This window comes from Xiphophorus couchianus, chromosome 5, assembly GCF_001444195.1.
Source record: "Xiphophorus couchianus chromosome 5, X_couchianus-1.0, whole genome shotgun sequence".
In the NCBI taxonomy this organism is placed as follows: domain Eukaryota; kingdom Metazoa; phylum Chordata; class Actinopteri; order Cyprinodontiformes; family Poeciliidae; genus Xiphophorus; species Xiphophorus couchianus.
In genome coordinates, this window is record NC_040232.1 from 5,937,160 (window position 1) to 5,949,180 (window position 12,021).

Consider the following 12,021-nt stretch of genomic DNA (forward strand, 5'->3'; position numbering starts at 1 on the left):
TATAATTTTTGTCAAATGTTTTTGCTTGAGTTTTATTTTGAAAACAATCCAACATTCGCTTCCGGTTTGAGCGTTTTCAGGCGGAAGTTCGACGTAAAAATGTAGCTTAACGTCGCTGCTGGTGCTGAGGAGAGAGAGCATCCGACCTGCCGCAGGTCTCCACACGTCGAAGCCGTGGGATGCAGCAGGAAATGCCCTGGGGAATGCCGTGAACCACCCGTGAGCTCCGTAGTTTCCCGTCGGTCGGTCGATCACTGCCTGAGCTCAGCCATGGTTGATTTGCTCCAAACTGCCGCGGTTCCTCCCGGAAACAGACATGATGGACCTGGATCCCTGTCAAATATCAAAGGGAAGAAATCATCCAAAAAGTCGCGGGCCAGACGAGGCAAACAAGGCAGGAAGAGGAGGAATAAAAGGAAGAGGAACAACAGGACACCGCCACCGATTTTACCGCCGGAGGTAGCTACCTGGTTCTGGCCCGGGATTAACGCAGGCAGTTAGTCTGTACTGCAGCACAGATGACAAGAGTCCCTCAAACATGGTGGCGCAATGTCTTCAGGTTTACCTGCTTCCGTGATTAGAGAGAAACCCCCAGGCTAACCTCTCCAACTTTAACTTAATATCTCCTACAAGAATCAGCTATAAAACCCACCAGCAATTTAATAATAATAATAATAACGGCCACATTGTCTTCAGAAAGCATCATTACACCTTTCGTCAAGCAGGTTTACATCATGAAATCTATATAATAGCAAGTATTTTATTTCCAGCTATGTTGTCATCATTAGTTCATAGTTACTTCATGGCTTTAAGTTCAGTGTAAGATATCAAGTATTTTCACGGCTCTGATCCAAGTGAAGTCACAAGACTGACCTTCCTTACTAGGAGAGAGTTTCTTTTTCTCTTTCGTTTCTTTCAGGCCTGCTGTCATACCTTAATGCACAGCTGAAATCATTTTCTTCTCCCCAGTGGACTGTATAAAAGGGATTTTTACACCCTGAGCCTCTAAGCTTCCATTTTAGGGATGTGAAGAGATTTAGTCAAGTCTGTCTAAAGTCGTTCAATTTGTGACTCAAGTGCAATTCAGTTCCTCGTCCACGTCTCTGACATGTTCTTCCCTATGCAAACATTTCTAAATTAAATTCAGTTTCAATAATATAGCTACTCTGTGGTCCCCTGCCTGTGTTCTGGGTTATTTGAGCTAGAGATGCACACAAGACTGTAATTTTGAAACAATAGACAATATTCCCCTGCTCGACTCGGTACCACTTTGAGATTTGATGTGTTAAAGCCCTCTACATTTTATTGGTTTACTGTTTAGTAATTCCACATGTTTTCTGTTTTTGTTTGCTTCCAGGCTGAAGAAGGAAACATTGAATACAAGGTAACTAAGTTTTTATGTTACATCGTTTTGATTAGGAGTAATTTTGGTTTTAAAGTGGCATTTTTTACTGCTCAAGCATCAGAGCAGCTGTCAGTATTACAGTTTATTACTATTCTTTGAAGTGGTAGTTGTCACTGTCCCAATCATCTTATTGTGTGAATCATGCCACAGAATGTTTAAAGGGCATATTTTATAAATACAGCAGATTTTTTTCATTTTAGTCATACTTGTTTCTCACAAAAGTTATGTTAACTGTCTCGTCCCAAAGTCAAGAAATGCATAAAAATTATAATAAGGAACCTTTTAAACCCAGCAACAGCATTGGTAGCAAATGGTGAAGCTAAAGTTTTTTGATTATTTAAAACAATTTTACAGTCTGAAAAAAAAGTTTATTAAATGTAGTTTCACACATAAGATGTCCACACTAAATCATCTTGTTGACATAAAAATGTTTTAATCAATAAGCAGGTAAACAGAAAACATTTAACATAATCATTTAGTTTAGATTTAGCCATTTTAAGGCAGAAGAATAATTTTAAAAGTCATCTAAAAAGAATAAAGAATGAGAAATATAAGTATATCTCTCTGGTGATTAGAGAAGCACAATTGAATCGCATTTACCTGCTGCACAGGTTTGTACTTGTTTCTCGTGTTTTCCAGTTAAAGCTCGTCAACCCCACTCAGTACCGCTTCGAGCATCTGGCCACGCAGCTGAAGTGGCGTCTGCAGGAGGGCCGCGGTGAGGCCGTGTACCAGATCGGAGTGGAAGACAACGGCCTGCTGGTGGGTCTGACGGAGGCCGACATGAAAGGCTCGCTCAAGACGCTAAAGAGAATGGCAGAGAAGTAGGTGACCCCATGACCTCCTTTCATTCGCCTGCTGAAGTTTTATCATAAAAACCCCAAAACATCAACTACCAAGTTGAGAACAAATATTAGTTACCTTATACAAGTGGTATAGAGTAACTATACCACTTGGGACTTTAGAACTGGTTTGATGTGCTCTGTCCTCCTGGTTTTAGGCAGAACAGCTGAATTTCAATGCTAACCCGTTCAGTGATTAGAAGTTGTCTGAATGATTCCTTAGGCAATGTTGCATTGATTACTGCAACATTGATTACTGTTGCAGTAATCAATGCGACTAAAGATGAACGCCTGGATGAGTTTCTCTAGATCTTACTGGGACATTAGTTCTCTAATCCTGGAAATGTTATTCAGGTGATAGAAGACCGACTTTGTGACTGTCTTTATGTTGCTCTGACGGTTCAGATCAGAGTTCATCACTACACCCAGATTTCAGGCCTGTGGAGGTCTGTTGATTTTGTGGTCCAATGTGGTGATCAAGGGGGGAACCTTCTTAAAATAACTTGGTCAGTATTGGCTCTAACATACAAGGCTTAAATATTTTTTTTGTAGAACTGAACCAGATAAAATCGAAACACAGATCTGCTTGTTTGAGCTAATTTACCATAAGGAAGTATGCTTTGATTTGTTTGATTTTACTTCTAGGATAAACAATTTTATTCATAAAAGATTTTGACCTCTGGAGCCATTACTACTGAGAGATGTACTCTTCAAGATTTTCATGAAGTATGCTAGCAGTGTGTTATAATTTCTGAAATAATACTTTGTTTTGCTTGTCTTGTTGAAGGGTCGGAGCTGATATAACTCTTCTGCGAGAAAGGGAAGTGGACTATGGCCTGGACAGAAATATCCGGAAAATTGCAGAGGTTCTTGTCCGAAAGGTCCCTGACGATCAGCAGGTGTGTTCTCTGCAACATTGTGCCTGTAAACATGTTATAATTTTGTATTTACTGCAAGGGTTGGGCCAAATCTATTTTCATTCCTCAGTTCCTGGACCTGCGTGTGGCCGTGCTGGGAAATGTGGACTCAGGGAAGTCGACCCTGCTGGGCGTCCTGACGCAGGGAGAGTTGGATAACGGCCGAGGTCGAGCTCGACTAAACCTTTTCAGACACCTGCATGAAATCCAGACGGGACGCACCTCCAGCATCAGCTTTGAAATCTTGGGCTTTAACAGCAAAGGAGAGGTATTCCTCTTACTCAGTGGCTCTTTACAACTTTGGCTAAAACTTAAAAAGAATCAGCTAATATTTTTAAAATTAGACATAATGTTAAACACAGATTTTCCACAGTTTCTTGTTTTATTCCTACAATATTTGCACTGATGAAGAGTGAGACTAAAAAAGAAAAAGATCTAACATCTTTCTGCTGAATTTGATCCTAAAAAAATCCTAAAACTAGAAATAAAACGGTGACAATACATTTCCCATAGTGAAGTTGTGTCCAAACTTAAAGTAAAATATTAAATCATTGTAGATACAAAACATAAAAACAAGGTTTTGCACAATTGTGTTATCATAACACAGGCCCACAGTTTCTGACTTTTTGGGGTTGATTGTTTCTTATTTGGGCTGAACACTTTGTGTTTCAGGAAAAGTAGGTCGATATTTGTGGTTCGAGTTACTCCAAAGCTAAGACAAAAGCAAAAAAAATGTTGTTAATAAATATGAATCTATTTTTTTGTACCATATATTTTTCTAAGATATTATATATGTAAAAGAAATTGTGCTCTACAAGATGAAAAAGTGTCCATATGCATCATAGGATTGTTCTCTTAATTTTACTGACACTGGGAAACTCCAATGCCTGGGAAGATATCTACTTCAAACTGTCTACAACTACTGCTGCTTTCTGGATCCTGACGATGTCACTATTCTACTCAGGTGGTAAACTACAGTGAGTCTCGAACAGCAGAGGAGATCTGTGAGAGCTCATCCAAAATGATCACCTTCATCGACCTGGCAGGTCACCACAAGTACCTGAAGACCACCGTCTTCGGTTTAACCAGCTACTGCCCCGACTTTGCCATGCTTGTAGTGAGCGCCAACACCGGCATTGGTGAGCTGCAAACACACCTGGAGAGATGAACAGACAGACAATGGGTGAATAATGAATTTCAACTCTTCATCAATCCGTACAAAGAAGAATTTTAGGCTTCACATGAACACACGCTGTCATAAAGATGACGTCACAAAATAGCCATTACAAAGTAACGGTATAGGCAAAGGCACAAACTGTTAACATCAGCTTATTATAAAAAGGAGTAAATTTCTGCCAAAAGTTCAGAAATTTTCCAGAAAAAAAAGGTTTTTTTGGAGCTTGAAAGTGTGCAAGAAAATACTCCTGAACATTTTCTGAGTTTCAGAAGGTGAACATTTTGACTTTTCAAAGTCATAATTTTCCAAATTTGTCCTAGAAAGTTTCTGAGTTTAATCTCAAAAATTTCTGAGTTTTTTCTTTGCAAATTTTCAACTTCTCAGACTCAAACGTTTTCTAGTTTTTTTCCTAGAAAATTTCTAATATAAATCTAAAAATTTCTGATATTTTTCTTTACAAATTTTTGACTTTTCAAACTTAGAAATTCCATGTATTTTTCTAGAAAATTTCTGTAATTAATTAATCTAAAAATTTCTGAGTTCTTACTTGCAAATTTTCACCTTTTCAAACTCAGAAAGAAGTTTATTTCTGTAAAATTTCAGAGATTTTCAGTGGAAATTTATTCCCTTTTTCTATATTCAAAAAGAGGAGACTGAAATAAAATCAATTAGCCAAGCTGTGACATTTAAATCAGATTCAAATGTCTCTAAACATTTCATTAGCTATCAAAGTCGAGAAAAACATTACCATTACAATTTAAAATATTTACATATTAACATACATTCCAGCATAAATTTAATAAGCACTTTAAATTAACAGAAATATACTTAATAATGCCGCAGTAAACTTAACGTCATCCGTGCCACACAGCACCGTGAGTTCGACACATATGGTGCAGAAAAACTTCTAACATTACAACAGAAATGAAAAAACACTACATTGCATTTTTAGCTCTTTTACAGTTGCATTTTATGCCTTGTATGTGGTTTTCTCGCTCAGTGCATTTCCTCTCTTCTGTGTCCAGCTGGTACAACTCGAGAGCACTTGGGACTGGCCATGGCTCTGAAAGTCCCAATTTTTATCGTAGTCAGTAAAGTGGATCTGTGCTCCCGCGGCACCGTGGAGCGAACTGTCCGGCAGCTGGAGCGAGTCCTGAAGCAGCCAGGCTGCAACAAGATTCCCATGGTGGTGATGAACCCTGATGACGCAGTGACTGCAGCGCAGCAGTTCACCCAGTCTGCATGGTGGGTACCAACTTACAGCGAATAGAAGCAGTTCAACCAAGAAATATTTTCCTAGACTTAGACATTAAAGTTTGATCACGACATATTATGGCAATGTACAGTACAGACCAAAAGTTTGGACACAACTGTGTGTCTAAACTTTTGGTCTGTACTCAATACAGACCAAAGGTTTGGACACACTTTCTCATGAGAAAGACACACAGTTGTGTCCAAACTTTTGGTCTGTACTGTAGATACAAAAAAGAACATTTCCACAAAAAAAACCCCAAAAAACACAGAAACTTAGAGAATAATCTCAGAAATTTTCTTAAAAGACTTGGAAATTTCCAAAAGCAACATTTTTTTGGACTTTTGAAAATTAAATTTTCAAGATTTTATTTTCTAGAAATTTTCTGAAATTAATCTCAAAATTAGTTTTTTTCAAAATTTCCGACTCAGAAAGTTTGAGCATAATCTCAGAATTTTTCTATAAAAAACATTTTTGAGTTTGAAAAATGTAATATTTGCTAGAAAAAATTTCTAAATTTTAGATTAATCTCAGAAGTTTTCTACAAAAAAAGACAAAATTTAAAAACAAAAATTGACTTTTGAAACTCAGAAATTTCCAAGATTTTTTTATTAAAAAATTCTGAAATTAATCTAAAATGTTGAAATTTTTTCTAACAAATTTTCAATTTGTCAAACTCAGAAAGACTGAGATTAATCTCAAAATTTCCGAGTTTTTCTATTACAAATTTACTCCTCCGGTTTCCTATCTACAATGGCCCTGAGACCACGTTGTAGATTTCTCATTTACAAAAGTATTTATTTGTGTTGCCTTTGAAACAAATTATTTTATTGTTACTCTTGTTTGTCTGCCTTTTTGTGTGTGTAGCATCACACCCATCTTCACCCTGTCCAGTGTGTCAGGAGAAAGCCTTGACCTCCTGAAGGTTTTCCTGAACATCCTTCCTCCGCTTAGCAACAGCAAAGAACAGGAGGAGCTGATGCAGCAGCTTACAGAGTTCCAGGTCCACAAGCAAACACACACAACATGGACACGAGGTTACATTTCTGTCTCTTTTAAGAATGGGCTATATGGCTCTAAAATAAAATCTCTTATGGTTTTTATACCAGATCCGATTTCAGATTTTAATCGATTATTTCTCTCACTTTCTTTTTCAAATAAAAGAAATTACAAATGGCAAAGTATTTTCAAATGGTGGATTTTATTCATCCCTTCGGTGAGTTTTGCGACAGAGTATTAGGGACAGGCAAAAAATTTTTTTCATTTGTTTAATTACGACAACATAATGGAAGAATATCTTTAAAATTATAAGAAAAAGTTGTTTTAATGAGAAAAAGCTTCTCTAGAGTCATTAAGATCTGATGTGACCACCCAGTCAGTGTAGTTCTTTCTTTGAAATATACACAGTTGTTTGCATACATCGTTTCTCCGAATATTATGACTTTATTCTGGTAACCCTGAAATATTATGACTTTATTCTGGTAACCCTGAAATATTATGACTTTATTCCCAAAATTGTATAAAAAGAAAAAACATTAAAAATCTTAGCCTGGCCCTAATAACCCATCATAACATTGACATGAAATCATAGTCCAAATTAATAGAAACTGTAAAACACTCTTGTCAAACAAGAAACCCAAGGAATGAATTTGTGATTTTTAAAAAAAGCCAAATTTCCAAAAATTAAATCTTCAAAAACCCAAAATTTGATTAACTGATAAAATCAATTTATCGCCCAGCTCTAGTCCCATCGGAGGATGTAGAAGTGTAGCTCCAAAAACTAGAATAAAAAAGCTTACATAGGACTTAGGAAAAGAGTTCCCTTCATACTGTCAAAAATGTTAAAAGTTTGGGTTGGATAGTTTTTTTCTCTTAATGAATGAAATCATCCATGTTAAAAGTAGTTTTTTATGCTCCAATCATGTGTTTGCAGGTGGATGAGATCTACTCAGTTCCTGATGTTGGGACTGTTGTTGGAGGAACTCTGTACAGGTAAGATGACATGGTCTAATTAAAGGTTAAATCTTCTAGTTAGCCATTTTGTTGCTAACGAATAGATTAGCAATGCTGATGGATTATCATGTGACCTTATTTTTGTCTTTTTAGATTCAGTTTAATTTAATTTATCCCAAAAAGTTTGAAAATAAAACCTGAACACTGTCTTTAATTTGTCCTTGTTTTTTTTGTTGTTGTTTTTTTGCCAGTGGAGTTTGCAGGGAGGGCGAGCGTCTCGTTGTTGGACCCACAGAAGAGGGTCGTTTCCTGCGCCTGAAAGTGGGCAGCATCCAGAGGAACCGCTCGGCCTGCAGGGTGCTGAAGGCCGGACAGGCAGCCACTCTGGCTCTGGGAAACTTTGATCGCTCACTTTTGCGCAAGGTCAGAGGTCACCGAATGTTGGGTTAATAATTAGGACAGAAATTCACTGATAACCAAAATCAGTGGTGGGCACACTTGTGCTAACCCGCTAATAGAGGAGCAAATTTAGCTCTATAGCATATTTGCTAACTTTGAAAATGTTTGGTGCACATAGCTTCAATGTTTTCTAAACTTTAAGTTGAATAAAGTTTGACATTGTAGAAGTTTTGGTAGAGGTGTCAGAAATTGTACTCTAACTAAAATGACCCAAGTAAGAGTAAAAAAGTATTTGGTAAAAGTCGACTCAAGTGCGAAGTAACTGATCAAATTTTCAATCATTTAATATTTAAAAATTACATAATCAGATGGATCAAAATATAAAGTTTTGAGGACAATAATTCATATAAGTAACAAAAAATAAAATCAGTTTCTTTTAATAAAATACTTATGAAACTTTAATAAAAACTACAGGTGTGTGTCTGTGTCTGGGGAAGTTTTGGTTAAAACACGTTTGTTTTTCATTCAATGGGTAGAAAATCCAGAAATTTTACTCAAGTAAGGGTAGAAATACTTCACAATAAAATTACTCAAGTAAAAGTAAAAAGTGCAGCCTAGTAAAAATGCTCTAAAAGGTTACATAAGGGAATGTAACTGAGTGAATGTAGCCAGTTCCTACCCATCTCTGTTAAGAATTCTTCATATATTCAGACGTTTATACGCATGCTCTTATTTTGAAGTGGTTGAAGAGTGTTCCACTTCCTGCGTATTGCAGGGCATGGTGATGGTCAGCCCCAAGATGAACCCGACCATCTGCTGCCAGTTCGAAGCTGCCATTGTTCTGCTCTTCCACGCAAAGACTTTCCGGAGGGGTTCGCAGGTCACCGTTCATGTCGGTAACGTCCGGCAGACGGCTACGGTGGAGGGCCTTCACGGAAAGGTTGGTGAGTTTTCTTATTTGTGTTACATTTGGAAACAGACTGTAAATCCTTCTTCACTTCTGGTTTTAGGACGAGCTTCGAACTGGAGAGAGGGCCGTTGTTCGCTTTCGCTTCATCAAGCACCCTGAGTATTTGCGACTGAGCGCCAAGCTGCTCTTCAGGGAGGGAGTCACCAAGGGCATCGGTCATGTAACACGTCTGCTTCCCCAAGACCAGAATCTGAACCATGACCAGAATCTGCAGGATTACTAGGGACAATTTCACTGGACCAACAAAAGCTGGCTTTATGCTCCTGCCACCTACATGCATATTAATCCACAGTTCATACTCCACAAAGCTAAGAAATTTGGTTTCTTACTCAAGGTTGCAACAACAAAGTGCACAAGAGTGCTGAAGTCCTGATAAGTTCATCTCACTGCAGCAAACATCGTTGTTTTAACACGTCCACTTTAAATGTCTGACCAATCACACAATAGTTGTTGTTCTGCCCAGATGATGAGTCAACAACAAGGTGGACCACCAAAACCCACGCCAGCCTCTAGATTGGCCAGACCTTGGTCTTGAGTCAGAGAAGGGTAGAGTGGAGGAGGAGTTTCAATATCTCTGGGTCTTGTTCACAAATGGGGGGAAAGATGGAGCAGGAGATTGATAGACTCATTGCTGTGTTGAAAGGTGAAGCTCTCGATTTACCAGTTGATCTACGCATCTATCCTGATCTAAAGACACAAGCTCTGGGGAGAGACCGCAAGAGTAAGATCACAGATATAAGCAGCTGAAATGAGTTTTCTCTGCAGGGTGACTGGGCTCTTCATTAGAGAAAGGGTGAGAAGCCCGGTCATCTGAGACAGACTCAGAGTAGAGCCGATGCTTCTCTTTCTCAAAAGGATTGTGACTGAATTGGAAGCTACAAATGTTTGACTCAACATGGTCCAGTTGTGGTAGATTTTTGCAAAAAGTCCTGTTTTAATTTAAAACAAAAGAGTGAAGATAATGATGTCAAACATAAAACCTGTTCAGGAAAATATGTTTCCACGTACCAATGACAGGAGGAAGTACTGAAACTCCAACAAATACGACATATTAAATTACTATTGCTTTGAAGACTGTATTTAGAATAAATATATTTTAGTACTTATACAAATGAACATTTAAAAATCCTTTTATCTCCTTTTTTCCCTCATTGTCTTCCATTGTGTTGGAATGGATCCATAGTGTAAGAATATTTATCCACGTTTTCCTGTTCTGTTACTCGTCTATAATGCAGAAACAGTTAAAGCTTCATCCTCATGTTCATTGTAGCACTTCCCTAAAACCTGCGTTTAAACTTTAAAGAAACCCACGTACTATATTTGCATCAATCATCTCAAGACGTTTTTGTATTTTGAGGGTTGTAGGTGAATCTGTTCGAGCGAGCGCACATTACATTCAATTTGTACCATCTGGATCCGAAACACTGAACTCATTCGTCAAAAGAGCTGCAGTGAAAGACGTGTGTGGTTGGTTTGTAATTATGTGGATTAAATGCACACTGCAACTACGCCCAGGTAAGGCTAACCTGCATGCTCGATAAAGGGCAGGTGCTCCACACCTGTATGTGGTGACTTTAGCTTCTAACCTTTTTATTTATTTTTTTTTTAAGGATTTGTGCAATTGTTAATCTAATCTTGAATGTACTCCATGGTTCTTGTCACTACTGAAATGCAGTCGCTGCTGACTCTGCTCTGTATTCTGAGGGTACATGTGTGCCACAGATTCTGCTGATTCTGCAGAGAGTAGAAGCTGAAAATGGACACAGAGGGTTTAAAGTTTCCTTTTTCTTATTGTTCCTCAAGCTCTTAAATAAAGAGTTTAAGTGGAAAGCTGAGAATGTGTGACATATCTTACTTTTAACATCCTAGCAATGTGTGTTTTATTTTGAATGTTTATATTCATGCTAATTCTTTTACCTTCTTAAAATCACCTAATCTGCAGTAAAACAGGACTATGAGGATTAATGAAATGGCTTTAATAATAAAAAAACAATGTTCAAACCATTTTAAAGAAAAATCTAAAGCAATAATTAGCTATCATTATAGAACAAGCTGCAAAACTTCCCTTTCCCTCCCCCACTTGTGTATATATATTAATCAACTTTCTAAAACTGTGGAAGAACCCCAAAATAATTTTAATCTTGTTTTATGTGGTTTTCTGTCTTTGTTGGACAGCTCTGTTTTGAAAAATAACCCCTATAGTCCATTTTAACGGTAGAAACTGGTGAAATATTGTTTCTTCTTTCTCTGCAACAGTCCTTTGATGCATTCTTTGTGTTGGTGGCAGTAGTTCAAGAAAAATTATCTGTAATTGTGCTGCTGTTTCTTCTCATTTGGATTTCTTCAAATGGAAGTAATTCACTGCTAAGCTAGGCTCCTCTGCCGTGGCTTGATCCTCGGATAGAGCTGGGAGAAAAAGAGAAAAAGATTCTCATTAAAAGATTACGTTTCCAAACTTAAACCAATAAGAATAATTATTTGAATTTAATTAGAAAGACTTTTTTTAAAAAAGACAAACAAGACCTGGAAAAGGTTAGAAAGCATCACAATGTTGAGAATGAAATTAGTATTTATTAGGGATGCTCTGATCAGGTTTTTTCCTGCTGATTACAATATCGATCACACATGAGGACCAATCACCGATACCAATCATTGCATCACCGATACCAATCACCACATACACCTAAGAAAGTGGTGTGATGTGTAATCATCTTACCCCAAGAAGGTTGCGGGGAATGTATCCTTCATGGTCGCCACATCGAGCCCACCACCATTCTGTCTCGACCTCCCCTTCCTGTTTCAGCACCGTCAAACAGTCTCCTTCGGTAAAGCCAAGCTCGTCCTTATTTTCAGGCGTATAGCTCCACAGGGCATACACCACCCCACGGTTCATCACACCCATCTTCTCCTGAACACCTACAGCGGCACAGGCAGGAAACTAGATTAGATGAAATAATGTATTTACTGTATCAGCAATTCCCTAGTATTACTGTTTGTTTGTTTTTGTTCAAAGCTGAACTTCATGTTTTACATGAGGCACCTTGTTGGGCAGCTAAGCGGGTCTTTAGGAACATACTACGCCGTTGGCGGCAGTTATTCTTCTGTT

At 37.9% G+C, this 12,021-nt stretch overlaps 2 protein-coding genes across 4 annotated transcripts in view; one reads left to right on the forward strand and one right to left on the reverse strand.

Annotated features, from left to right (window-relative positions):
- The first annotated feature begins 66 nt into the window (after positions 1–66).
- On the forward strand, positions 67–10,750 carry gtpbp2b (GTP binding protein 2b). The gene is made up of 12 exons (XM_028016857.1): positions 67–459; positions 1,358–1,384; positions 2,045–2,229; positions 3,035–3,146; positions 3,235–3,432; positions 4,129–4,303; positions 5,367–5,586; positions 6,461–6,596; positions 7,527–7,585; positions 7,798–7,969; positions 8,721–8,885; positions 8,956–10,750. Exons 1-12 carry the CDS (start codon positions 271–273, stop codon positions 9,136–9,138), a joined length of 1,821 nt encoding a protein of 606 aa, XP_027872658.1. The 5' UTR covers positions 67–270; the 3' UTR covers positions 9,139–10,750.
- LOC114144247 (apoptosis-stimulating of p53 protein 2-like) overlaps positions 10,513–12,021 on the reverse strand; it is an 18,679-nt gene continuing 17,170 nt past the window's right edge. For all 3 annotated transcript variants that reach the window (XM_028016854.1, XM_028016855.1, XM_028016853.1), the window contains 2 exons: positions 11,632–11,831; positions 10,513–11,321 (listed from right to left, as the gene is read on the reverse strand). In XM_028016854.1, coding sequence (XP_027872655.1) covers positions 11,280–11,321; positions 11,632–11,831 — 242 coding nt within the window. In that variant the 3' untranslated portion in view covers positions 10,513–11,279. The remainder of the gene's footprint in view (positions 11,322–11,631; positions 11,832–12,021) is intronic.